This window comes from Phycodurus eques, chromosome 16 (assembly GCF_024500275.1).
Source record: "Phycodurus eques isolate BA_2022a chromosome 16, UOR_Pequ_1.1, whole genome shotgun sequence".
In the NCBI taxonomy this organism is placed as follows: Eukaryota; Metazoa; Chordata; class Actinopteri; order Syngnathiformes; family Syngnathidae; genus Phycodurus; species Phycodurus eques.
This window is the reverse complement of record NC_084540.1, coordinates 21,503,737-21,530,977: the sequence shown is the minus strand read 5'-3', so window position 1 is coordinate 21,530,977 and position 27,241 is coordinate 21,503,737. Positions and strand designations below refer to the sequence as shown.

The 27,241-nt window shown below is 44.3% G+C and overlaps 1 protein-coding gene across 1 annotated transcript in view; it reads left to right on the top strand.

The window, feature by feature from the left end:
• Positions 1 to 27,241, top strand: part of LOC133415213 (protein sidekick-2-like) — a 121,592-nt gene that overhangs the window by 54,776 nt on the left and 39,575 nt on the right. Inside the window, 5 exon segments of the mRNA XM_061701104.1 lie at positions 13,700 to 13,862; positions 16,295 to 16,401; positions 17,177 to 17,324; positions 21,432 to 21,507; positions 21,509 to 21,566. Of these exon segments, the coding sequence (XP_061557088.1) occupies positions 13,700 to 13,862; positions 16,295 to 16,401; positions 17,177 to 17,324; positions 21,432 to 21,507; positions 21,509 to 21,566 (552 nt within the window).

Here is a 27,241-nt window from a genome sequence, read left to right as displayed (position 1 = left end):
GCTCCAGAATTTGCCTTTTGGGAACAAGGACTTTCAGCTCCCACGGGACCGTCCAGGTGATGAGCAACACTTCTGCCTCCATTTTACTTGGAGACGTATGACCTTTTCTCATAGTTTTAAACAGTTTCCAGGTGTCTTCATAACGTTTCTGTGACATGCTTTTGTCAAAATACCCCAAGGATCTGAAAATATATGAAGTATGAAAGACTTCACATCACATTTTGAACTCATTTACTAGCAGCCGTTGTAGAGCAATCCGAAAGACCGTTCAAATTGTGTGTATAATATAGGCACCTAACCTATCCCCAAAAAAGGTGTACTATCGTCATCAGGAAAAAAAAGGAATTCTAGCTATTTCCATTTTTTAATAATCTGACAGATAGATACTTTTTTCATAAAATACATAACCGGCTTTTGGGTTGGTTTCACCAAAAACACAGATTCCCAATCAAAAACTTTGTGAAAAGAAACACATCGAGCAGAACGATGACTTTGACGCAAATCACTTTTGCTTTTGAGACACCTCAAACAAGACTGGCAAGGGATTTTGATGGCAAAATCATCTTTTATTTACAGACATCAAAGAAAAGGACTGTGAACGACACTGACTCAACGCATGGCTCCAGGTCGTCATTCACTCCACGAACTGCGTCAGCTCTTCTCGCCATCATGACGCACACTTTCTACTGCCTACTGCGACACATACGCTGTGTGTAACCATACATAAACATCGTCCGTTCGAGTATGAGGTGCCTAAACTTGTCCGACGTCCAACGTGGCATTTCTCTCCCTCATAATTGACAAGCCTCGATTCACCGCTTAATCTTCTACTCAAAAGCTGTGCTGATCTCAAATCTAAAGTGATGCAACGTTTCCCTCTACAGGAACTTTTAGTCATTATAGTTATTTTTTTGAAAGCTGAATTTCACAGACAAGCTGAGCGAGACCCTCTTCACGGCCTACCTGGTGAAAAATGGGACTTGACAATTCGATTTGTCGGTGGCAATAAACGATTGGATTACAGCCGACGAATATAAGCGTCCAGACACTGCGCGATGCGGTCGAACCCGATTGGACCAGACCATCGTATAAAAATTGGTTGCCGACTCAGGTTGAGAGATTTGGATATATTGACGCCCTGAACAGCAAGCTTATATAGGCGTTTGATGCTGTACATACAATATATTGTACTTGATCACATGATAGTTAAGGGAGAAGCGAGTTGCTAAAGAAAGTGGACGTGGGCAAGAATAAAAGCGAGGGTGTGGCTATTTTTAAAAGAGGCTCACTCGCTTCCATTGATCGGCCGCTCATGAAAGCAGTTGCCAAACCAAACGCACTTGCGCGACAGTCTGGTTCGGCCGCATCGCTCGGCGTGCGGCAGCCGTAAGGCAAAGTTACCCTGAAGTCGGGTCAACAGTATCTGTTTCCAAGCGTAGGGAGTAAAAATTGAAAAATTGAAATGTCGTCAGAAAAGAAACAAAACTCAATGACAGATAGCTGAATATTCGACGCAAGTACAGTAAGTAACAATGTATTTGTACTCGGTTACTTCTCACCACTGCCTCGAATTGCTCCCAGTCAAAATGCTGTATGCTCTTTAATCACGATGAAACAGGCCTTCTGTTTGGCATATTCTTCTGCTGTTTGTGTATTATATACACACGGAGTACACTTTCGACTCAATTATAATCATTCCTGCCGCTCACTGCGCCTGATGCTCTATTAAAACCCGTATGCAGACACCCCATTCAGCCCCCCCCCCCCCCCCCCCCCCCCCCCCCCCCGTCCAGCTTAGTGGATAATGCACATCACAGGAGACGTCGGTCCCGTGTTAAAAGGTAAATAACGCACTGTCAGGGCTGATTCGCCGTTCGCACCTGGGCCGAGTCGGGCAGGCAGACAGTCAGTCAGCTTGTGTAAATGTAATAAAAAGGAGATAATACGCCTCCTCACTGTCAGCTGCTTTCCGCTATTAGCATTTACTGCCCGCGTTTGCCACTCGCCGCTCTGGCGCCGGTGCACTCTGCCACGCCGATAAGAATCACAATCAGCAGCCCTCGCTGGCGCATATATTACAATGGCAGCCTCCCTGATACTGCGCGCGCACACACACACACATAAAGAATGACATTAGCATGCCAGCGGTAGCGCTCCAATTGGGAGATTCAAAAGGGATTTGGCAGAGGAGAAAAGCGGACGGGACATGGCACTTTGAGTCCATGCGTTCTCGCTTAAAGAGACAGCCACAAGCCGCATTCACGCCGGCGGGATGATGCGGGAATAAAGAACACGCCCGCCGACGCCATCTCCTCAGTCGGCCTGACAACCATGCAGGTGATCATCTCCATCCCGGCGCGTGTGAAATAATGTTTCCCCGACTATACCATCTACTAATTAGGATCTCATTATCCCGCCTAGTGTAAACAATCCCGGCAGATGGCATAGCACGCGGTATTAACTCTAATGACCCGGGGCCCTGTGGAATTAACATTTCAGCGTGTTTGTTTATTTTCCTCCATTAGTCTTTGCCCTACTTTCTAAATTCACCCAGGCCCACTTCCAACCTTCCGATGCCTTGAAGAAAAACATGCCCCCCAACACTAATTCCCAACGCTGCTTTCGCTCCCTTTTTTATTTATGTGCTATTTCTTACTTGCAGGCGTTTAGCTACTGCTTTCTCGCAATTTTGATTCAGTTTCAAACAATGTCAAAGGTATTAGGTGAACATTTTAAATCACCATCTTGAACCGGGTACGCACATACCAACAATCGGGACGAATCTGAGCATTTTGCGGAGACGTGGCTGCGACTCAATCGGCTCAGGTAGACCATAATATTACTTGCGCTCTCTCCAGGGTGACGTCGCCGCGATTTCTCCTCGGTCTCCTTGGTGCCCCTTTTGGTCTCGGAGACCTCGTGGAGACTTCTCCCCAGTCGCGACGTCTCCGCGACCTGCTGGAGACTTGAAAAAGTCTCAAAACATCTCTGATGGAATCCAACATGTTCGAATTCGCCATGACTCCCTAGCGACTCGGCTTGTCTCCGGGAGACATTGCGGTGACGGTGACGGAGACTGATTGTCGGCGTCTATGAAAGCGATTATCCTGTTGTGTGGCTTTGTTTTAGGAGTGATTCTATCCTGATCTGCTTGGAAAAGGTTCGGGTCGGGCCTCAGTATCATAAATGTTAAATTGCTGCGACCTTTTTACATTCAAAACATTCCTAACTCTACTGGTACTGTATTGTTTAGTATAGCTGCTATGTTATTTATTCTTCTACTCTATTTTTTGCTTTTGAAAGAGAAACTTCGAGTTCCATCCTAATTTTGTTGCATCTACAGCATACAATGACATAAGAGCACAACTGATCTCAGAAACGGGGATTGAGTACAGCGAATTGTTTCTTTTTCCGCCCTGATTTGATCTTCGTTTGGAGAAAATTCGATATTTCAGACGCAGTAAAGAGTAAGAGCTTTCCCGTCCCGAACAAGTAGCACATGTTCCGGTTTGAATCCGTTGTGAAGTGGAACTGCATCGATTGTTTTGGCCATCATGACAACACATTGGAGTAGTGGTTTACGCATCTGCCTCACAGTCGCGAGGTCCTAGGTTTGAGGTCCTCGGCTCTTCCTGTGTGGAGTTTGCATGTTCTTCCTATCCTTGCGAGGTTTTTTTTCCAGGTACTCTGGCTTCCTCCCACATCTCCAAAAAACATTCATGTTAGCTTCTTCCAAGACTCTCAATTGTCCTAGTGAGTGTGAATGGTTCTTTGTCCATTCTTACCCGGTGATTGGCCTGCAACCAGTCCAGAGTGCTCCCAACTTCTCGCCCAAAGTCAGCTGGGGCAGACTTAGCTCACCAGCAACCCTAACGAGGACAAGAGCTATAGAAAATGGATGGATGGATTTTGCAGCTCACTACTCAACATTCAAACAATAATCAGCCTTGAGCAGTCGATAACGATTCCAGCAATTTGCTATTGTTTGCTTTTAAGAAGGCCTTAAATCTTGCCTCCCCCAGACAAAAGCTGATATCCTCGGCTACAGATGTTTGACGGCGGTGCACATCAAGGTCTGTCTGAGCACTCATTAATCGACGAGAGTCCTCGTGTTCTCTGTCCAGGAGCCCGGAACCGCTAATTGCGCCACCGCTCCTATCACGGAGGCGTCCCTCGGTGCGCCGTACAATAGACTGCCGGTGACTCACAAGCCAAGTGGATGGAGGAGATGATGAGAGGAAGGAAGGAAGCTAACCGTAACGGAAAGAAAACTTATTCTACCACCAAGAAAGACAAAGAAAATTCCAAGCATTAGGGTAGTTTTGCATCACCAGGCTGTTTGAGAAAGATACTCGGAAGGGGGCAGGAGAAGAATTTCCATCACAGGAAAAGCCGTCGTCGTGCGGCTTTTGAGCATGCCGCCGGGTGACGTTTGTGTCCGGATAATTTAATCTGCTGCCCATTGACTGGCCTTGCGCTCCCGTCTTCACTTCTAATTAAATCTTCATTTGTCTGCTGGATGATACTGCCTCTAATTGGGCTGCCGCCGCATCAGATAGGCACACCTCAGCGCACACACACACACGCCTCAGAGTGAGAATCACAGAGCTGCACGCCACACTTCAATTAATCGTATCAGTTACACATCCACAAACCGGTGGCGATCTGCTAAAGACAGCGAGGAGCCAGGCGGGGGTTTCTGTTTCCTTAGAAGAGACATCACAAATATGCAGTCAGCTCAACACCTTACGAGGCAAGGAAGCAATTTGGGGTAACTTCAGCGGGTGTTCTAATTGGACCCTGAACACCTCGCCATTAGGAAGGAGAGCCATGAGAGTTTTCACACCCAATAGGTGAAGAAAGCTAAATATAATAAAGAAAAATGTGTAATACGATATGACAAGATGCGATAAATAATAAGAATTGTCACCGTAATGCAGTCTATACATCCATTTTCTATAGGGTTTGATTTCACTATTTGGGGAATGTGGGAGGAAGTCAAATTACCCGAAGAAAGCCCACGCAAGCAGCAGGAGAACGTACGCCACACAGGAAGGTCTAAGACGAGATTTCAAAGACAAACCTCAGAAAGAAAAGCAATGCGTCCCGAAATCTTTGATCCTTTTATTAATTGTACAGGTGATTAAGGCGAACTGCCATACAATCGAAAAAAAAGAAGCATCTTATCGGTTGTAAAATTTAAAATCAATAAAACACGTGCATCCGCTTACTTCATGTAACGTCCGGTAGATCTATTTCTTTTTAGCCTGGGAGGCTGCTCCTTTTTAAAAAAAGAAATGTCCTGTCAAATGCCAAACACACTCAAAAAGCCAAAGAAAAAGCAAAACAATAATCCTTTGATCAACCGAATTCTTGTGACGTACTCACGCGATATGCCAACATTTTGTGTAACAATCAAATGCAAAAGATCATATTTTGGGATACATTTTTTTACGGTCCTCTCCCTCCAACGCAGATGTTCACCTCTCAAGTGTTCGGACTGCAAATTAAAAGTGTTTGCACAAAGCCACCCGCTGGCTAATTTAGGCGCACCAGAGACCCAACTGTTAAAAAATCAATTTCCCCTGAATATGTCCGCTGAAACTATGACGGATACTGACGTGTCACGTCACCGTTAGATGTCGATGTGGCACCTGCAAAGCTGACATTTATGTAGCAGCGGCGCGTTGTGGAACTCAAGCTACAAAACATTTGTAAGTTTGACTCAAACACAATTACAAATTGTAATACAAATGGCGCACTGAGCTAGTTTGAGCAACGGTGTAAGAATATGTTGGCACAAGTCATCGTCATTAGATTTCTTTCTATTCAAGGGGTTTCCATCCAAATCTTTCTTGTAATTACGACTGCCTCGTTAGCATAGTTTAGGGATAGTCGACAGCACAGCGAATCGTGTTACGTCCCCGTTGTAGGAATGGAACTCCACCGTACACCGAGGACCTTATGTACAGTGTAGCTGAACATAACTTGCGGCCTCGATGCATAACCTCCAGCCTCATGTGCGTCATGTCACCCGGGAGGATTTAGTACTTTCATTTAGCCTCCCCACTTTGACTTTAACATGCAAGAAGGGTCACGGCGAGCCCCCCTTGATGGGGGTTACGCAACAGTCACGGCAGCGACCTTGGCCTTCGTCGCAAAACGGTGATTAAACGCCTCACTTATGGGCGCAGGTATGAATGCATAGCAAGCAAAAACACGCATTACAAAGTATAAAGAGGTTGGCACTCGAGGGCACGTGCGCACGGCCTCGTTCGCACCTCCGAACCTGAGAGCGGGTCTGAAGGTCAGGACGCTCCGTCACGCTGACACAGTGACAACAGCCTCGCCTCGATTTACGCCCCGTCACTGGGAAATGCTCGGACACGGCGCGACAGATAACAAAAGAGGACAAAGGAGAAACGACAGAAAGAACAAGAGATGCGGGGGGGCGAGGGAGGGGCAGCTGAGGTGAGGGTCCGTCCTCTACCTGCCAAGGGGAAGTGACCCGTTAGAGCAGAAGCTAAACAAGCAGGAGTAGCAATAAGATGGAGAGCCTCCATCGGGCCTGATGTTCATTTTCACAAATGGCCCACGGATCGGCATCTGCATGCCGCCGTATAAGTGGCAGTCCATCATGGCCCCACCCCCTTCCCTATATTTATAGCTCCTAAATCATCTTTCCCTCCATTGAGCGGGACCGAAAACAACACACACATGACCATGTTGTGGCACTAGACACGTTGCTGTGCGAAGTGCTGAGGTGCTGAATAATTAGGGCTCACACCATGCAGATGAAAATGTTTGGAACGCAATAGACAGCCAAGATTTCCACCCTAGATTGGAGTACAGGAACATCACAATTATTCGTAATTGCTCGTTTCGCATGCAAAGATTGGCCGGTGACCTGTCCAGGGTCTCCAAAGTCGGCTGGGAGCACAAGCTCAAAAGAAAATGGATGGATGGAAACTATACATTTGGATGCCCCTGTGGTCGTGCCCCTCCGATATTTTGGTCGAACTGCTTCTAAATAAGTCACTGATGGTGTAGTGGTACACTCGCCTGACTTTGGTGCAGGCAGCGTGGGTTCAGTTCCCACTCAGTGACGGTGTGAATGTGAGTGCGAATGGTTGTCCGTGTCTGTATGTGCCCTGTGACTGACTGGCGACCAGTTCAGGGTGTAGTCCGCCTTTCGCCCGAAGTCAGCTGGGATAGGCTCCAGCGTCCCGCAACCCTAACCAGGATAAGCGCTGTTGAAAATGGATGGATGGATGGATGCTTCTAAATAGGCAACTTAGGCAACAACTTCAGTGAGCTAGAAAGACATCTAGCTCACTGAAGTTGTGTTTAGCAAGAATCAAAGAATTAACTCTGGCCGTGTGTGGAACCTAAAGTCGTACAAATCGGACAAAGAAAGTTGCAGAAAACTTCCAAGATCACCTGTGACCCTAATGAGGGCAAGCGCCACAGAAAATTGACGGCTGGATGGTCAGGAAGCAAACTTTGTCTTCAAGTAACCAGAAAATGGGCAGCTTCAGCTCTCGCATTTGGAGACTGTGGAGTATAAAGCGCCAACATCCACTGAGCTGAAACACAAAAACAAGTGTTGATCATTTCTAGTCCAAGTGGTATCCGGTCAGCATGCTTCTAATCCTGGCTGAGGTACTGGAAATAGAACCGGAAAGTACTTGGTAGTAACTGCTTTTCCCATTTGAAATGCACCAATACAAGTGGCCAGCCAATTACGTACTGTGCCTTGAAAAAGTGGGGTTCAAGGGTTCAAGCCCAACTCCCAATTAAGAGGAGTGTCCCAGCACTTTTGTCCTATTAGAGTATTTGGATCGGTGCCTTTGACAAAAGTTGTGTTAAAAATAAGAGGAATAACAAGAAACTTGTGCAATGATTCACCAGCCAGCAGCGGTGCCCCCCCCCCCCCCCCCCCCACCTCCGTTGCATTATTTCGGTCAAAAGCTGCTATGGTGGCATGGAAAGCGATAATGCGATGCCGCAGGCTCCTCCAGTACAGGTGCCTAAGGATTAAACGGACAGCATGAACAGCCAGCCCCCCACTGAAGGAGTGCCGCGGCAGTCGAGGAAGACAAAAAGCAGAGCGTGAACGCCGTGCTGTGTTTGTACGCCGGTGTGGAGCAACGGGGAACCCGACAGGCTTTTTATTTGCCCACGAAAATAGAAAAAGCAGGGCACAACTGCAAACCTGCCAAGAAATGGCTGCCATCCTAAACTGACAGGCATGGCAAGGAGCGCATTGATCAGAGAAGCATCCAAGAGGCCTGCGGTAACTTTGGACGAGCTGCAGAGATCCACAGCTCAGGGGGGAGAATCTGCGCACAGGACAACAATTAGTCATGCAATTCTTAAATCTGGTCTTTATGGAAGAGTGGCAAGAAGAAAGCCATTGTTGGAAAAAAAAAAAAAAAAGTCACAAGGAGTCCCGTTTCCAATTTGCCAAAAGCCACATCGGGGATATTTTCCTCTTCCCATTCATGAATTTTAATGCCAACTTCAGGCATATGCAGGAGGATCCAAATTAGCATTGTTATGCCTTGGTGGAGGTCTGTGCTGTCCTGATTTCCATTCTTCACGCCAAATGTGCAGCGGGGGTGTTCCCTTGGCCTGTTCTGCACTGAGGCCCTGGAAGCTTCCCCTCCCGCTCCCGATCCGCTCAACCGCATCCGTTGGCTTCCATCAGTTGTGGCGGGAATTCCAGGCTGTTCGTCCAGATTTTCCATGCGTTTCCAAGCCTGAAGTGGTCATCATGCACCTGCCAAAGCCGCCGCCGTCCTCTCATTCATCACCGGAATGAACGACGTGACAGTCCTTCCATTTCGTTTTCCTCGGCTTGTCTTGTCCGCAAACAATTTCGTCTTTGTGGCGACACAGTACAGCCTCTTTTATAGTACTTGTGTGTCTATAGACGCGTATATAGGTCAGTGTTGTGTACGCCGCACTTACAGTATATTCCGTATGTAGTAGCTACAAAGGCAATTGACGGCTCAGATTTGCAGTGATAATGTCGAAACAAACAGCGTAGATCTGAAAGTTTGCAGAGCGCTCCGCGACCCGCCCGCATCTGCATAAGCAAAAATAGATGCTGCAGTTGTTGTTTACTCCCGCAAACCAGTAAGTACGTAGCGGTGACGTCTCAGTCAGCGGTTCACCGAGGCAATAAAATGGTGCGAGGAAGTGGAGGGTGGGTGTCAGACAACAGCAAAACTGATTACAGCCCAATGTATTTGGATCAGGAGTGTGTTTCATTGTCTTTGGGGGTTGGTTATGAATTTATGTCGATTTCGTCGCTGATGCTGAAATTGGTCACAAGAAGTGCACCTCGCCAGGGTCGGGACATTCGTCATTTACCATCCTGTGCCTTTTATTTGTTGCCTGACAGGACCATAAAAGTGCAAATGCTACTTAATCGGGTAACTACAAAGATTAGCGTACACTCAATTTGCCAAGAAAGGCTTCTGGGTGGTCTACAATGGAGGCTAGCATTAGTAAGTAAACAGCAACATATTGAACCCGCTGTATGGTTAAGTGTTGACATACAGTACGCTACTTTTACAGCCGGAAACTACCTTGAACGCATCAGTCGGAATGAGACATCTGACAAATGGCAACAAGCTTTCCTAGCCGTGTATCCTCAAAGATTAAAATGACAAAAGCAATAGAAATAGCATCTGGTGGTTCTTGCTTTTGCCGATGGAAATGCATCAGTAGGGAGTGAGTAGCGAGCAATGTGGAAAAGTCTGTCAGAAACAAACATCCATCATCACACTTTTGTTCAGATAGTCACAAAATATATGTAAAAGTTGAGATTGGTTGTATCGTTTTTGCATAATTCTGATAACAAACCAGCGGCTCTTGGTTAGTGGGTTACACTGGCCAATACAATGCAGTTCTAGTCTACTGACAAAAACTATCCACATTAAAGCTTGCAAGCAGTGATTATCTTGGTGAATCCTCAAAGTGATGGTCAAAATTTGTTAGTCAGTGTAGGCAAAAAAGCTTTGCATTTTAGTGTCACACATCTGGTTCTGATAAGGATGCAATTGGTCAAATTCCTTGTGAGGGGTTTGGTTCAAGTATAAAAAGTTCATTTTATGGCACTTCCTGACAACCCAAGAGGGTATTAATTCAGGATGTTGACATATAGATTTCTTTCGAATGGCGTCGTCATCATACACACGGGGTTTTCGAGTTTTCTTTTTCATGGCGAAACCGTATAATGATCGTCAAACTTTGACACCGTTTTCCGCCCATATTAGATGCCATAGGCAAAATATCTGTCGAGGGTACCTGCTTCTGATTGGGGCTCAACTGGGGAAATGCCTTAGTAGTCTAAATACAAACCCTGGAACTCGTCCAAAATGACCGAACGTCCGAGTTCCGGTTCAATTTCGGGTATGAATCCTCGAGACATGTCCACCCGATTTTACGTTGATTGGTGAAACTGGTGTCGTGGACAAAATGGTACTGAGTAGGTTTTGGGGGGTCATGTTGGGCACCCCAACCATATATCAAAGTTGATCAGGTTATACATTTGTACAAAAAATGTAATTGTTGAATTAATATCTCTCTGACAGTGTCAATGATATTATAATCGCAAAGGTCCATTCTTGATCCAGCTCGTGTATTTCGTTCGACTGTGCTTCCTAATGGTGTGGCGGTTAAGTGCATATCCCGCTAAGGGTTGGCGGGATTTATTCTAGGGACTTGATAGCCGCTGGCAGGAGCTGTAGCGTTATCTGATCTCTCCTTGCTGAGGGTTGCACGAGCACAAACTGCAAATGACATCAGACCGAGAGACTGAGCTTCTTTCTGCCACTACCCGCTCATTAGGCTCAGAACCATGGAAGCATCACTGGGAGACCCCCCCCCCCCCGAGTTGCCAAACTAATCTGTGCAGTGCAGCTGACATTCTGGATATTTTGGACTTCTGGATCTCTGGTGCGGCTCGTATGTACGGTTTGCAATTTCCATCCGGGCCTCATTTTCTTACAGGTTCCCCAAAGAGAACAAGGCTAGGCACCGATGTGCGACATTCTACTTCTGGCAAGTGTGCTCATGAAGTCAACAGATGTCTGGGCAGAGCTTGGGGAGTAATGGAGTCACTGAACCGGAGACGGAGTGTTTGCTGTTTCCTGATATTCAAGTCTAAGTCTTGAGAGTCCTGGTGCTTTGTCTTGCATTTCGGATGCCAAACCGCACTTTAACCGGTGACCTTAGACAAAGACTTGTTTGGTACATCCCTGAGGGAAATCCTTTGGTACCAACAGGATGGCTCACACACTGGCTATCGAAGATGGCTTTTTTTCTGCCTATTTGCCGACTCATGGTCCCGTGCGTGAGGTGCAACCTCCGGATTAGGAGTTGAAGTCTACCCAGGAGTTTACTGGCTTGCTGCATAGTATCAGAGGCAAAACAGTGCCATCCACGACTTGAGACTGACTGCCCGCCCTTCTCTATATGGAAAGTAAATATTGTTGGCGACATCGCCACGCATATGTTGATGGGGCAAGCTGCGTCAGCTGTGTGGACGCACACTTCGGACAGGGCAGCAGTGTCCCGTTTTGGTGAGGTCTACCTGAACGAGACAGGCGAATAAATCTCAGCTCTAACGTTATGGGTCTGAATGCATTGTGAAAGCGGCTTTTGTGTCATAACCATATTTTGTGAGTGGTGTGTTTGCGCTTGGCCACAAATGGGGACAGAATGCGGTTTCTTGTCGGGGAGTGCTTTGGGGCATCTGTGTGCATGAATGACTGCCGGTGTGACATGCAGAGGTGCACATTCATTCTTATTTACAGTTGCAATCAGGTTCAATTTTTGTTCCTGCTCAGCGAGGCTGCCCTCGCGCACCCCCAATTCCGCCACACCGTCCTCTGCTTTCACCACCATAAATCTTAAGCCACTAACTTATTTGTGGAGACGGGGCAAGAGGAGGTTTCCCGCAATCAGCAACGGGGCGCCACACATGTGCCCGCAACCAGGCAGGGCCCCGAGCCTTGGTGGCGCACTATTTGTACGGGGTCTAATTAGCACACACACACACACACACACACACATACACCCTACGACCAAACACCGGCACGATCAGCTCGGTGTCGCCTGAGGCTGGCAAAGCAGACGGATCAATACGTCTGATCAACCCTTTTTCATCAAGTGAAATGAAAGCGCTTTGTCTTCACCTTAAAGGCTGTGTGTGTGCGCGCGTGCGTGCGTGTGTGTGGAAGGGGGCGCATATAATGTAGCTGCATTAGGGAACTATGAAGATAAATAACAGCAGACAGGAGGCATAAGTCATCCTGTCAGAAAAGGAGCTTTTAACACTGGGAAACTTTGTGTTTTTGTTAAGCAGCCCCGACCACTCCAATCCCTTCCAGACACCTCTTCACTTGCCTGCATCCTCTTTTTCCTCATGCAGTGGATATTTTTAGCATTATTAAGTAGGGCCACACGGAATATCTTTATCCATCTATCCATCTAGGTACCTATCTAGTCAGCTATCATCTATCTGACTGTCATCTATCTACAAAGCTAGCTAACGCTCGATCATCGCTCTCATTATCTAGCGATCTGTCTATCTACATAGCTTTCTATTTTCCACGTTATAGTTGCTAGCTATGAAAAGAAAGTTTAAAAAAAAAATGCTGGCTAGCATAAAATAGTATTTCGATCAATCATCTATCGAGCGATGATCTATTTTCATAGCTAGCTAGCAGCTATCTCGCTCTATCTCGTGTTGGCCTTGCTAAGACTTGAAAGTAGTAGAGAGTCCCAATCCCAGCTGACTTTAGGCAAGAGGCCGGTACACCCTGGATTGATTGGCAGCCGGTCGCAGGCTACTTTGCAGACAAACAAACATCCACACTCACATTCTCATCTACGGACAATTTGGAGTCTTTGTTGAATATGAGTCTCCATTGAATGTTTTTGGAGTGCGGGAGGAAGCTGGAGTGCCCGTCGAACGGCGAGAACTGCAAATCCAAGCCCAAATCTCAGCGCTGTGAGCCAGACGTGCTAACCACTTATGGAACCACTAGTCTGAACGGGATAAATACTGTCGAAAATGGATGGATGATTGGATGGATTGTTGCCCAGACCGCAGTACATATTAGTAACTTTTAATACGACCTCATAGAAGGGTGTCATTTTTCACCGTATCACAACCAAATTCATGCATATGCCGGAAGTGGGTATCAAAATGATGATGTAGAATTTGGTGCTAATCCAAATTAGAATTGCTGGGCCTTGGCGATGCTCTCGCGCTCTGCTGAGCGCCATTCTACTTTTTCATTATTTCCTCAGCTTTTCCGCTTCCTCGTGCCAAAGTCCTCGTGCGTACGTGCCCGTCCGTGTGTGCTTCATTTACACTTTCCTCTTCTGTGGGCAAATTGCCCTCCGCTGCCTCTTTGGACCAAACATATCCATTAGAAGTAAAAGAATAAGCTGCTTTTTTTTTTTTTTTTTTTCTCCCCGTTTTGCAGTAACAACTTATTCCAAGCGCCTTTTTTGGCAGCGTGCTCCTCTGCTGACCTTCAAGGTCTCAATCAGTGCAGCAAAGGGAGGGGAAATAAATGGAAATGGCTCACTCGGAGACCTCATTTCCTGAGAATTGCGTTGGGCTTACTAAACTGGCCGTCTGCTTCCTTAGCCTGCACCCGCTCTGTGTGTCCAGTAGATGACGTGCCACCTTACTTCAAGATGGAGCCCCCTCAGATCCAGGTTCACCTGGAGGGCAACCGGCTCGTCCTCACCTGCATGGCGGAGGGCAGCTGGCCTCTGGAGTTCAAGTGGATCTACAACGGCACCGAGCTCACGCGCTTTTCCTTGGAATACAGGTGAGCAGCACATCAATTACAAAGCTCACGGTTAACAAACTTTCATTGTCGGCCTAGCATTATTAGCCTGCTGCAGCGGCATTGTAACTTGTAACTAACTCTTGTAACTGATAGCTCGCATTCCAAGCTCATCGCACCATGGATTTATGTCGCTCAAATTAGCTATAGTATGACTATTCAATTGTACTTTAAAAGGAAGCCTGGTCGTGATGTTACAGGAAAAGAAATGTCATTTTATAAGAGAAGATTTTGAAGGCTGCAGAATTAAAAATGATTTGAAAAATGCTATTTTAATTCATTTGCTATTAATAAATGCAATTTATTCATTTTGATTCCACCCCGTAATTCCACGTAAAAATCCAAAACTATTACCACAAGAAGTAATTTCGAATTGATATTATGTGACTGTCGTTTTCCTGAGAAAATGTTCTGATATGAGAGAAAAAATTGTCATGGAGTGAAAATAAATTTGCAATTTTCTGATTAACATATTCATAACGTTGCCAGAATCACCTGAGATCACCACCGTAGTAAAGCCACATTAAACATTTCTTTTCAAGGGGATGAAGATATATATTGAAAATATTATTATATGACCAACATAAAATAATAATTTATTGTGAGTTGGGTACATTTTTCTTAGAAGAAATGTGTATTTTTACAGGAATAAGCATGTATATTTATAACGATTAATTGGTAGTTTTGTGGGGAAAACCTGAGTTCGTTTTAGCAGGATTATTTAGTAATATTATGACAATAAAGTGGTATTTTCCTCTGAAAAAAAATGTATTCGTTTAGAAATAATGTTGTAATTGTACAAGAATTATTTTTTTTTTTTTACAGGAAAAGATGTCACGTTGCCCGAATTAACTCAGAACATCACGACAATAAAGTCATAGTTTTACTCGTCAAAATATTTATAATTACAAGAATAAAGACGCATTTTCACAACCCTCACCAAAGAGAAATTGTTATTATTTGCCTGCTGCTATTAATATCTTCCTCCACCGGCGTTTAATTGTAACTAATAGCTCTCATTCTGAGCTCGTGTCTTCTGAGCGCATTCGTTTGCCTTTCACCCCTGAGACCCAACATCTCGTGTTCAGGGGATTGCCAAACGTATTCAAATTTGTATCTCTCGTTGCATTCGACATGCATGAGCTGTTTCCTCTCCCGCCACAGCAATCACACAAGGCGTCGTTTTTTTTTTGTTTTTGTTTTTTTTTTTAAATTACATAGTGCGAGCGTGGGTGTGCTTCTACGCTCCGTCAGCAGTAAGACACTGGTTCACCAGCAAATGAGTTCTTGTGGACACACACACTTGTTTTTATATTACTTTTGTTTCTCTGTCAATTGACTGTCGGTTGTCGTACTCGAGCGGCTCCAACTCCCGGAGGCAAATTCCTTGTGTGTTTTTTGGACATACTTGGCAAAATAAAGATGATTCTGATTCTGATATTGTATCATGACATTTTCTGCCATTTCCACACGTAAGCAAATCGTAATAATCGACATCAATTTAGGGGGGAAATAACTAAGAATAATTCATCTACAAAAAAAGTCCTAATTTAAAATGAAAAAATATAGAAATATATACAGTAGAATATAGATATAAACTTGAGATTAATGTTGTATTACAAGATAACATTTGTAATATTGCCAAACTGACATTTGAAATTGCAATGGTAAAGTTTTATCTTCACAGCAAATAAATTTTTTTATTATTTTGAGAATAAAGTTAGTCATGGTGTTTTTTTTCTTGCTTGATTCCCCCCCCCCCCATCAGTGAATAATTCCCTGCTGTGTGTCATGATGAAAACACGGGTCGTGGCTGTCGGGAGGCAGGACGCAATGAGCGCCCCAAAGCCCTCGCCCTCGTTGGCACCCCTGGCATTCAACACCTTTCCCTCCTCCTTCCCCCGACTTTCTCCGATCCTCGCCGTTTGGCTCTGCGCTCACGTGGCTCTCTGCCCTCTGCTTGTTATTCCTCCCCAGCCCCGATCAAACGAGCCAACTGGAAGCCATTTAATCAGACCCCGCCATCACGCTGAACCGCACCGAAAGCGGCGGCGGGTGGGCGACGGTGCAAGTGGGTGGGCCCAAAAAATCCACCATGGCAGGTGTGACCAGTGCAAAGCAATTCAAAAGTGGAGTCAGCTGCGAGGTCACCAAAACCCTCCGTACACGCCGTTTAACAGAAATGAACACCTCCGATGAAGTCAAATTACTGCTCTGTATTATCTATAAAATGCATATACCGCATATTTGCCAGTGTGGAGCCGCTCAAAGTTGCGCTCGGGTGCCCTGGATTCACTTAGCATATCAACGCAGCGCCGCCACAAATGCGGCTAACGGTGATGGATGAGTGGCGCTCGTGATATGCGACGTCGTGTAATTGCACGATACATTGTGTTGCGTTCTGCTCCGCGTAGGTATCTCATCCCCTCGCTGGACCGATCCCACGCCGGCCACTACCGCTGCATCGTGCGGAATCGAGTGGGGGCCATCATGCAGTGCAGCACTGAAGTGAGGGTCGCTTGTAAGTGCGCCGCTTCGCTTACCTACATTCGTACTCTACATACATACATATTATGCAATGCATACAGGCGATACATAAATGACATGCACGTATGCATACTCGACGTGGCATACTATACACTCTAAATACAACAGCGTGGCTTCGTAGTTAAAGAGTGCGGCTACTAGACTGGGCTGCCTGCAGTCCAGACTTGTCTCCCATTGAAAATGTGTGGCGCATTATGAAGCTTAAAATACGGCCACGGAGACCCCGCCCGGACTGTTGAACGGCTGAAGTTGTACATCCGGCAAGAATGGCAAAGAATTCCACCTCCAAAGCTTCAACAATGAGTGTCCTCAGTTCCCAAACGTTTATTGAATGTTGTTGAAAGAAAAGGCGACGTAGCACAGTGGTAAACATGACCCTGGCCCAGCTTTTTTGGAACGTCTTGCAGTCATAAAAATTCAAAGTTAATGATTATTTGCTCAAAACAATCAAGTTGATCAGTTTGAACATTAAATGTCTTGTCTTTGTCGTGTATTCAATTAAATATCGGTCGAACGTGATTTGCAAATCATTGTATTCTGTTTTGATTTATGTTTAACACAACGTCCCAACTTCATTGGAATTGGGGTTGTATGTGTATATACTGTATACATACTGTACATACATACGTACTGTGCATCCAAACCTACACACTGGATTCATACAGACTGTCCATATATACTGTAGCTTACTGCATGTGACTGGGGAATCATTTTTCACTTCCTGATTGTGCCTTTGTGACTTCTGGTAGACATGAGCGGCTTCGTGGAGGGCGAGCGCTCGCAGACGGTGTCGCAGGGCGACGGCGCCCTCGTCCGCGCGCCGCGCATCCACAGCTTCCCCAAGCCCCAGATCACGTGGTTCCGCGACGGACGCAAGATCCCCTCCGGCGGCCGCATGTAAGCCAGCCGAGTGCAACTTGGTGGTGCGCGGTAGTCGCTCCGCTGGAAGGTTTTGCGCCCATTGTGAGGAGAAGCGTCGCGCAGCGATGAAGTGGGTTATTATAGCGCACCTATTGACCATGCAAGCGCAATGATTGAAGGCTCGACACGTAGCCGGGGGAACCAATTAGAGCCAATTGGGCAAAAGGGCCTCAATTGACGTTACGGCTGACTGACAGCTCTCACCCTCTGCTGGGTTTGTGCATGTCTTGAGTGTGTGCTCTGAATTTCTGTATGTCTGTCTCAGCCGTGGCAATAGTTATTCTTGTAAAAAAAAAGAAAAAAAAAAGGGGGATTGAACAATTTGTAATTTTTAAGAAGTGGTACCTTATGAGTTTTTCTTTGGCACCCACATTTTCACCTATGCCCACTTTTCTTTTAACATTTTGTTTAATTTTCTTTTTCTGTTGTTTGGGGGAACCGACGCTGAAAAACACTCGTTGGTGGTTTATCCTCGCTTATTCAAGAATTTTCTGTTTTTAAAGAAAATAATATATTTTTTCAATGGCTGTCAATGATCCGATTTTCACTATCATATAAGCAAAAGAAAAAAATCGTGTAAGAAAAAACCTGTAATACCATTTTTTAAGTCACAATACTATGAGCAAATGTACAGTATTATGATAATAAAGTCACAATTTCAAGAGAAACAATTACAGTGTGTAGCATTACTAGAATAAAATAAGAATTGGAATTTTTTAAAATGTTCCCAGAATTGACTTCACAAAATTAATTCAGGGGGGGGAATATTTTGTAATATTACAAAAAACAACTTTTTTTTTCTACACTTAAAAAGTTACAATTATGATAAAAATGCTTAATATTACAGGAATAGCCACAATTTGTTTTGGTTACTTTGAATAATTAAAAAAAAAAAAGTGTAATAACACAAGAAGAAAATCGCAATTCCACGAGGGAAAAAAAATTATAATGTTACCAGAATAAATTCATAATATTACGAGAATAAAGTTTGTTTGGAGGTTCCATGCGTGCTCGAGTCTTTCTTACTGAGAGCAGCGATCACCTGGGATTCATTTATCCGTCCGCACAAATAGTCGAAGGTGCGCCAACTCTCGGAGCTCCTCGTGCATTATTCAGCCGGCAGCAGGTGGGCTCTCGCTTCAGTGACGCCAGCAGTTTGAGCCATCTTCTCTTTTTTCACGGGGAACAGATTAGCCTGCAAGACGACAGTGAGGGACAACTGTGAGCCTGACACAGCTGGTCGAAAACGTGCGCAATCTGTCATTCATTCATTCATTCATTCATTCATCTTCCGTTCCGCTATCTTCGGGCAAGAGTCGGGGTACACCCTGAACTGGTCATATTATTCAAATTAATTAAGCATGTAATGGGTTTTTTTTTTTTTTGAAATCATTTTTTTCAAAGACAATATGACGATAAACACATTTTATCAGTACTTCAAAAATTTGATTTACTTCCATTTTATCATTTTATGAGATGTAATATATAATTTTAGGAGTATGAATTTGCAATTTTTCGGAAAAGACACATCAGGAAGGACAAAATCTGTCATGATACCAGATTAAATTCATGATTTCTTTTGTCAATTTCCTGGAAAACAATTGTAAATATCTAATATTAAAGTGTTTTTTTTATCCGTTGTAATAGTATGAGAAAATAACCAAAAATCATAATTTCCCACGAAAATGTTACCAGAAATGTACTCTGTTACATTTACTTCAGTAACTTTTGGGGGTAAATTGTACTTGTCATAGTAGTTTTAATGCAATACTACTTTTACTTGAGTATTTTTGCGAAGAGGAAACAGAACTTTAATTTCTTCATCTATGTATTGCTTGTGCAATCTTTTACTTTTCATTTGCCAGAGAGACTTCTGTCACATGACTCCGCCACAGCATTTGGCCAATCAAACGGAGCCACACGGTCACATGACCACACGCAAATCCTCCGCCTCGTTTTCAGGCGTGACGTCAGAAGAGGGGCGGCACCCTTTTTTCGGCTGGCTTTCCATCGAAAAAGGGCCGCTCCGCGTTTCACGCGCTGTCGTTTTCTGCCTAAAAATGTAAAAATGTTCACGAGTAAGATTTAGTTAAGATTTAAGTGATACTGCTGGGCATTACTTGATTTTAGACTATTTTTATATTTTTGTCTTTTTGACGTTCATGCTCCGACTAAAAAAAAAAATAAATACATCGGAAGTTACTCGCCAGTTGCTCAGTACTTGAGTAGTTTTTTTCACTCACACACACACAAAAATCTACTTTTAAGTACAGGAGTGCCTTGAGATATGAGTCTGACCATCCTCACAGCTCAAAACACTCGAATGTCAAATTGTCTTTCCCCGTTAAATGAAAGAAAATGTCGCTCATCTGTTTTTCATAAGCAACTGTGTGTATTGTTACATGAGCCGTCTACATGTGTTGCTCCACTGCTTGAATTCCAATAACCGTTGCTGATAGGGTTGGAACACCGCGACACAGATTAGATAGTCAGTCTATGGCGTTTCCCATTGTCTGCTAACATTAAACTAGCGGCGTCAAGGGCAAAGGTATGTGGTCGTTTTAAATACACAAAGTGTAATTCGCCCTTTGTTCGATGCTTAGTTTGACAGTGAACTTCCACTGGGAGTGGCAAGAAGCAACCTGAAGCCGCTTTTTATTTGTATTTTTTAGAACTTAATGACTTTTATTTGAGTCCCATCAGTAACGTCGGATTTCCGGACGTCAGTGAGGAGCGAGTTGAAACGGCCTTTCGCCGCCCAGCCGGAACTTTGAATATCACGCGTGCAGACGAGACACATTTCACTGCCCGTTTGCTCGCTTTGCCGTTAAGCCGCATTGATATGCACAAGCGTAGATGCGAGTGTGTGCGCGCGCGCGTGTTTGTGTTTGTTTATCCTGCACCGATCAGGCAGATGCCGGCAGTTTTGTCGAGCCTAATCTGGCTGTGTGCTTAGCGTCGGCTCTCATTTAATGGGCCCCTCTCACATGAGACCGTCAAGCCGAGGCAGCATCCAGCCGTCCTTGTGTCGGAGCCGACAGTCGCGCGCAAGAGGCAATATAAAGGGATCGACTGCAATAGTTATTTCTTCTCCTGCTCTTCGTGTCTTAATGATTTGCAATGGAATGGAAAAAAAAAAAAAAGCAATAAGAAGACAGTTGGGCCTGCTGGTAATGTCGTCCGTCGCAGTCATTTCAAAAATACTATATACATTATGGTTGTGTGTGTGTGTGTGTTTGCTTCACTGGGAACTTCATCTGCTGGGCCAATTAGCGGCCATCTGTTGCAGTCATCTATTGATGTAGGCTCATGCGATATGAGTAGAAGAGAAATAATTGCTTCATGCGCAATGTATGTGAAGAATGACGTCGATACACAAGAAAAAAACAAAACGCTGAATCTCAGCAGAATTGACGTCATGAGGAGAAGGTTGTCATGTTATGAAGGGAAGAAGGTTTGGGGAAATGTTTGAATTTTTGGGAGGAGGAAATCATTTCAAATATAAACAATGTGATAATTCAATGCTCAATTCAAAAGAGTCAACTTTAGGACAATAGAAAATAAAAGTTGAAATATGATTTAATCTAGTGTCATTTACTTTGTAATTTTACGCTATAATGTTGTTTTTGAGAAAACAAAATGTAAATGGAAGAATAAAGTTGTAATTCTGTTTTCCAAGGCTGAGGGTTATGGAAAATGTCATCTGATGCCAATACATTAGTAATTTTGCAAGTATGTTACAAGAAAAAAAGTCAGTTGTATGAGGACTAAACTAATGTTCACGAAACAAATGAAATTTGAAATACTGTATGACGAGAAAACACTCGTCAAAAGGAAGAATTTGGTGCGGAAGAACTACTGTATGTGTAAATAGTTTGACGTCCCGCAACTTTTCGAGCCGCAACTAAATTGCCTCGACTTTGACGAGAAGCGACAGTGCTGTTTTATTTGTTTGTTTGTTTGTTTGTTTGTTTGTGTTGCGCATGCTTGGAGTGGGTAAACAAAAGATGCTAAGCTAACGCATAGACTGTACGTGTGTTGTTGCCTTTTTTTTTTTTTTTTTTTTTTTTTTTTTTCTCTCAGCGCCATCACCCTCGACAACACCCTGGTCATCCTGTCCACTGTGGCGCCCGACGCCGGCCGCTACTACGCACAGGCCTGTCAACGACAAAAACGGCGAGAACAAAACCAGTCAGCCCGTCACGCTCGCCGTGGAGAGTAAGTACGCGCGCGCTGCCCGGCGCCGCTTCGCCCACTCGCCACTTGAAATTGCATTGTGAATGATAACGTTTAGTGCTCCGGCCACGCACGCATCGCTGAGTCCTCTTCCGCGTTTATGATGTCATCATGCGAGACTATTTGCGCCGCTTTTAAAGGGGAAGAAAGAAGCCGCTTGGATTGGGGAGGGTTGAAGTCGGCTGCGGCGACGCCCACACCGGCGCAGACGTCCCATTCTAACATTCGACGAAATTATCCAAACCTGGTCTAGCCCGCCTCCTCACAGAGTGGGACCCCGTCTCCGTCCGGCGCGGTCGGTAGACGCGATTTTGGTGAATATGATCGAGGTGCAGGCAGACATATTTCATTCATGAATACGTGAACAGCGGATATCGAAACCTCCGAAACATTGTAGAAAGCAATTCATTGAATGCATCATCATTATTAGCCCGTTTTTACTGTTACTCTAGCTCTCAGAAAATGGATGGATGGATGGATGGATGGGGAAATGAACAAAAAACAGCTTGTGCTTCATCATTTGGAAAACAATGTAACAAAATCTTTAACCTCGCTTTAGTGCTGCCGGCCCTTAAACTTGATGGAAAACACCAAACAGCTCTGGACACTTTATTCGCTACGCCGTTATGTTGACAGGAGCTCCATTACAAACAAAAATCTGCCTCAATGTGAAGTTTTCTTTATTCATTGAACAATATGTATATTCTACTGCTATTTATTTTTGATGTTGCCCCCTCTCGTGGGGAACGTAACACCGTGCTCGAAACAGCTCCGGACATCATGTAATTGAAGTTCCTCCATAATAAACGCAGGGAAATTACAAGACGTTTTGTGAGCCCGAAAGTTGCGGTCCGTCCGCAATAAACCGACGCCTCGCCGACGGTGAAAATAAAAGCCAAGTATTATTTTATCTCTTCATTAGATTTATAGCCGTTGGCCCTCTGTTAAAGATTTTATTGCGGACAGGTCAAACTTTTATTCGGAGCGTTTGGAACAGTGCTCGGGATCGCACAGCGTGGGCCAAAATTGACATCTTATTCTTCAGTTTACGGCCGGCTTAGTTTCTCCCGAGCTTGGTGAAAATGTCATTTACATACGTTATATTTACATATCATGCAAGGACGTTGCTTACATCGAGGTAGACGAAAGCGCGGCTGTGCCTTTAGGAGGGATTTAAACGACGATGTAGCGATTTAGTCAGAGCCTCTCTGTTAGTTTAGATTAATTATGATTATTATTTTTAGGAATTCAACAAGACTATGTGGATGACCGTACACATTTAGCAAAATCCTTCATTCGTCTGAGTTAGCTTGGATTTTTGTAGATTTCCGAGGGCTTCCAAATGACGCAGCTTGACGTCGTGTTCCTAATGAGCGGGTGTCGTGACGCCGGAGGCCGACTTGCGTTCTCAGCCCGAGTCCGCGATTGACGTCGGCGTTTGTGTGTGCGTGACGCAGCGCACGTCACCAGACCTGACCTTGCAGATCACACAAGCGTGTTGCACGTCTGAAAGTCAATACATTTGCTCTTTTCTTTATTTCATTTTATTTTTTTAGTTCCTGCCGCAGCATTTGTTCCTTTTAGCCGCTCTGTGGAGGAATGGAATGCAAATGTACAGTTTGCAGGGAGTGGCATAATCTGAAGGGAGCATACAAATCAGGCCGCACAGGCAAAACATTTTTTGATTTCATTTTCTTGCCTTATGAGTTGAATTCATGCTGTGACCGCACTTGAAACGCAAAACACTGACATTTTTGTTTGTTTGTTTTCATAAGACAAGAGCCCTCTACCGTCTTGTACCTTTTTAATTAAAACATACAGTAATAATATAAAGTGAAACAGTTTGTGCATCATGATAATTCAGTGGGCATTGTGCTGCTCCTTCTGGTGTGTGGGCTTTGGTCACCAGGGGGCGCTATAACACAAACACAGAAGAAGATCATCGCAACTTAGCTTCAATATTATTCATTTCTCGCTGAGGATAAAGAATATGATATTGTCTGTTCGCATGGATTCAAATATCAATTGTCTAAAGGTTTATAATTACAGCAACATTGACGCTGGTTCTTTTAGCCTGCCGAATACTTTTTTGTTTTGTGTTAGCATTAGGCTATCAGACTTCCGGTTGTGCACTTTGATGCCACCACAGTTGCATTTCAATTGATTAGAATTACGTCGAATACTTCCTGCATTTCTCTCGTTCAATTGAAAAACTCGTGTATTTTGTAGATTCACTACACAGAGTAAACTATTTTACGAGTGTCATGTGCTGAAGGAATCTGTGTCATTGACGAGTCTCACTTTTAAAATGGCAACGCGGAAATACGATGGACTCTCCTTCAGTATTCTAATTTATTGAGACGCCGCTGTATATCTAAGGGAAAGTGGATAAACATTACAGCTAAACTTCTCTCCCTTGGACACGGGCAAGTGTAAACAATACGCCGACATTCATAAGCAAGATTTACCTGGCGGGTCAGCTCGTTGTTGTCTCCCATTTAATTAGGCGATTACACACTTGAGCTCTTCTCCACACCGACACTTTATGAACTGCGCCGCGTTCATTACTGCCAGGCAGCCTGTCGCAATAAAAGGAGCCCGAGTTGAACGGAGGCTTTTGTTGGTGTCGCCCGCAAACACTTTGGGGCTTCACTCTTTAGTTAATGTGCCATGCGTTTCGGTAAGGGTAATGTGACGCCATGGCAGCACATCAAGTAAATCCTCAGGAGTTAAACGTTGCGTCGGGAGAAGCTGTGGTGTGCGACCGTCGGGAAGATTTGGGTGCGTTTGTTTAACAGCAGGAGAGGGAGAAGAAAAATTTGGTATCAAATCAGAAATCAAAGAAATCGCTTATGGATACTTTGACTTTCACAGCATGAAAAAACACATCAAGAAAAACAGGAGCAAAGCCCCCCCCCCCCCCCCCCTTCCCACCCAAAAAAAACCACACACAATATTTAAAAACAGCGAGACAACCATCTATTTGAAAAATAAATAAATAAAATTCATCTCAAATGTTTTGGATGAAGTTTTTTACTCATTTGTGGTGCTGCCAGAAATACATTGTCATAGTTTTGTTGAATTATGAGGAAATCAACTGACTATGTGGGCAGACCTTAGCTTCATCCAGAGTGAGTTTTCGTTTTTTGTCGATTTCTCAGGGAGTCTGATGACTATGCGGACGGCCGCATAGCTTGATCCGGCGTCTGCGTTCATCTGGCTTATTTCTATGCTCGTCATTGTCATTCCATTGTCATATTTTTGTTGAATTATGCGGAATTCAACTGACTATGTGGACGGACCCAGAGCATTAACCACAGTTGGTATTTGTTTTTTGTCGATTTCAGAGGAATTCTGATGACTATGCGGTAGGCCGCATAACTTTATACAGAGATTGCTTTTGCAGGAGTTGACGGAGACAGCCGCATGGCCTTATCAAAAACCTGCATTTATCTGGGTTGGTTTTGATTTTTGTTGATTTTCAAGGAATTCTACGGGCTGCGTGCGGACCAGGGCTTGAACAACTGCAGATTTTTGTAGTCGACGCTAAGGTGAGCTTGCGGACTTTCCGCGCCGTCCTCAGTTGCGCTGGCCGCACCCGCTGACTCATTCATCCAATCACATTCAGACACTCGCTTATCCAATCATATTCAAATACCTTCACGGCCTCGCAGACAGTTGGAACTCGTGCAACTCTCGACGCCGATTCACGGAACGCCACTGCAAGGTCGCTACAGTGTAATAGATTAGTAGATAAAGAAAACTTCAGGAGGAGGGAATGCTTGTCAAAAATCACAATGACAAGCAATGGTTTTTTTTTTATTTTAGAAGAATTAATCATCATTTCCGGTTCAAAACTAAATCATGAGAGTGTTTGTTTTACCAGAAAAACAAAATATTAGGAGTTGATGTTTTTCTTCATCTAGTACTCGTACTCGGTCGCATTATCAGTTTCTCGTCATTTGATCGGGGCTTTGTTCTCCGAATCGGGACGAATCACCGCAAACTGTTTTATTTTCCATTTCTAACAATTCCTGACGACTTGACGGCAAGCACGTTTCCCAACAGATTGATTGACTTTAACCGTGCTTATTGAAGCTCGTGAATAGTGAATGGGTACACTTAGGAGGGGAGTTAAGTGGGATGCTAAAACGCTTCAGTAGTACAAAATAACCTAATTATCCCACTTGGATCCATCAAGTCACGAAGCACTTCTCGTGTGCTGTTACGTTAAAAAAGTCAATGTTATTTAAAGAGACAGCTTGCTGCCAAGTTTATAAGAAGCTCAAAGTGCAATTTGTTTTCTGGAAGTTTCTGCTGGATAGCATCCACATCGCGCATTTGGCAGCCGTTCAAATTTGGAGTGGAAATTCCAATTGAACATGTGCAGCGGCGTCGATGACTGTCAAACTTCATCAGGTCAGCTTGTAATTATATTATTTCTTGTTGTTCCCCGGGAGCCAGAACTTTACTTTGAGCTCATTTAACTGACGAAATGCCGAAGCCTTCCTGTACCGTAAACGAGATGTGGTTGTAAACGTTCCTTGGAGCGGCGAAACGTCCGGCCAACGAGGCGACACGGTCGTCATACGTTTGCGCCGGTCAGAGAGGACGGAAAATAAATGGCTCTGGATGACAGTAGCGCTTAGCCTCGCTAGCATCTGCTACTCCGATCGCTGCTAATCGGAAAATATTCCTACCAGCGGGACCACCGGGACTGAAAATTGTAACTTTATTCAAAGGGTAATTAATGCACACCGACATCGCGACACTTGCTGCGTTGTTGTTGTAACACTTAGAAATTCTTCATTTTTTTGGAGCCGAGTTGTGACGTTCTGTCTTATCGCGTGCTATGTTATGACGGAACGCAAGATGAGACCCTTTTACACTACTTTCATTTACTCATTTGTTTATTACTTATTACTGTAATTTCTCGTGTGTAATTCCCCCCCCAAAAAAAAATCTTCAAAAGTCAATAGTGCATACTATTCGTAGGAATAGTAAAAGTTGGGAAATTCTTTCATAGTGAAATGAGGGATATGAGTCGGTATGTGTTTTCGAAAAATTAGTCCGACAGTGTTAAAACGAAACACTAGAGTGCGACACAACACTAAACACGTAATTAAAGGACAAGCATACCTGAGTATATAATATTACGGATCAGAATTGATAAGCGAAACAAATTAACATTTATTGCATGTAAATATATTGATGGATAGAAAGTCATGGGTGCGCAATTTACTTCGGAAAAAGGATTCTCCTGATTTTGGAGTCAATTTTGGGGGTGCGCATTATACTTCGAGCGCCTATTATACACGAGAAGTTTAATCCAACGACTTTTTGTTTTTTCAATTTCACTGTTTATTTACATTCTATTCAATTTCTTTTTTCCTCCCATTTGTTTCATTATCCACAATACATCATAAGACCGCGCTAAGTGACAGCACTTTCTTGTCATGCTTTATTTTATTCCATCTTATTTCCTTAGGGTTTCTACAAATTTCCTACAAATGCCAACAGGATACGTAAAGCTTTTAAATTAAAAACCTGCTTATGGACGGCCTTAACCCGAGGTAGCCCCGGCATCAGACAAGTCACATGCACTCAGTCCCTTGAAACGGCGTTGGGGGGGTGGGGCACACTCTGGAGAGGCGGCA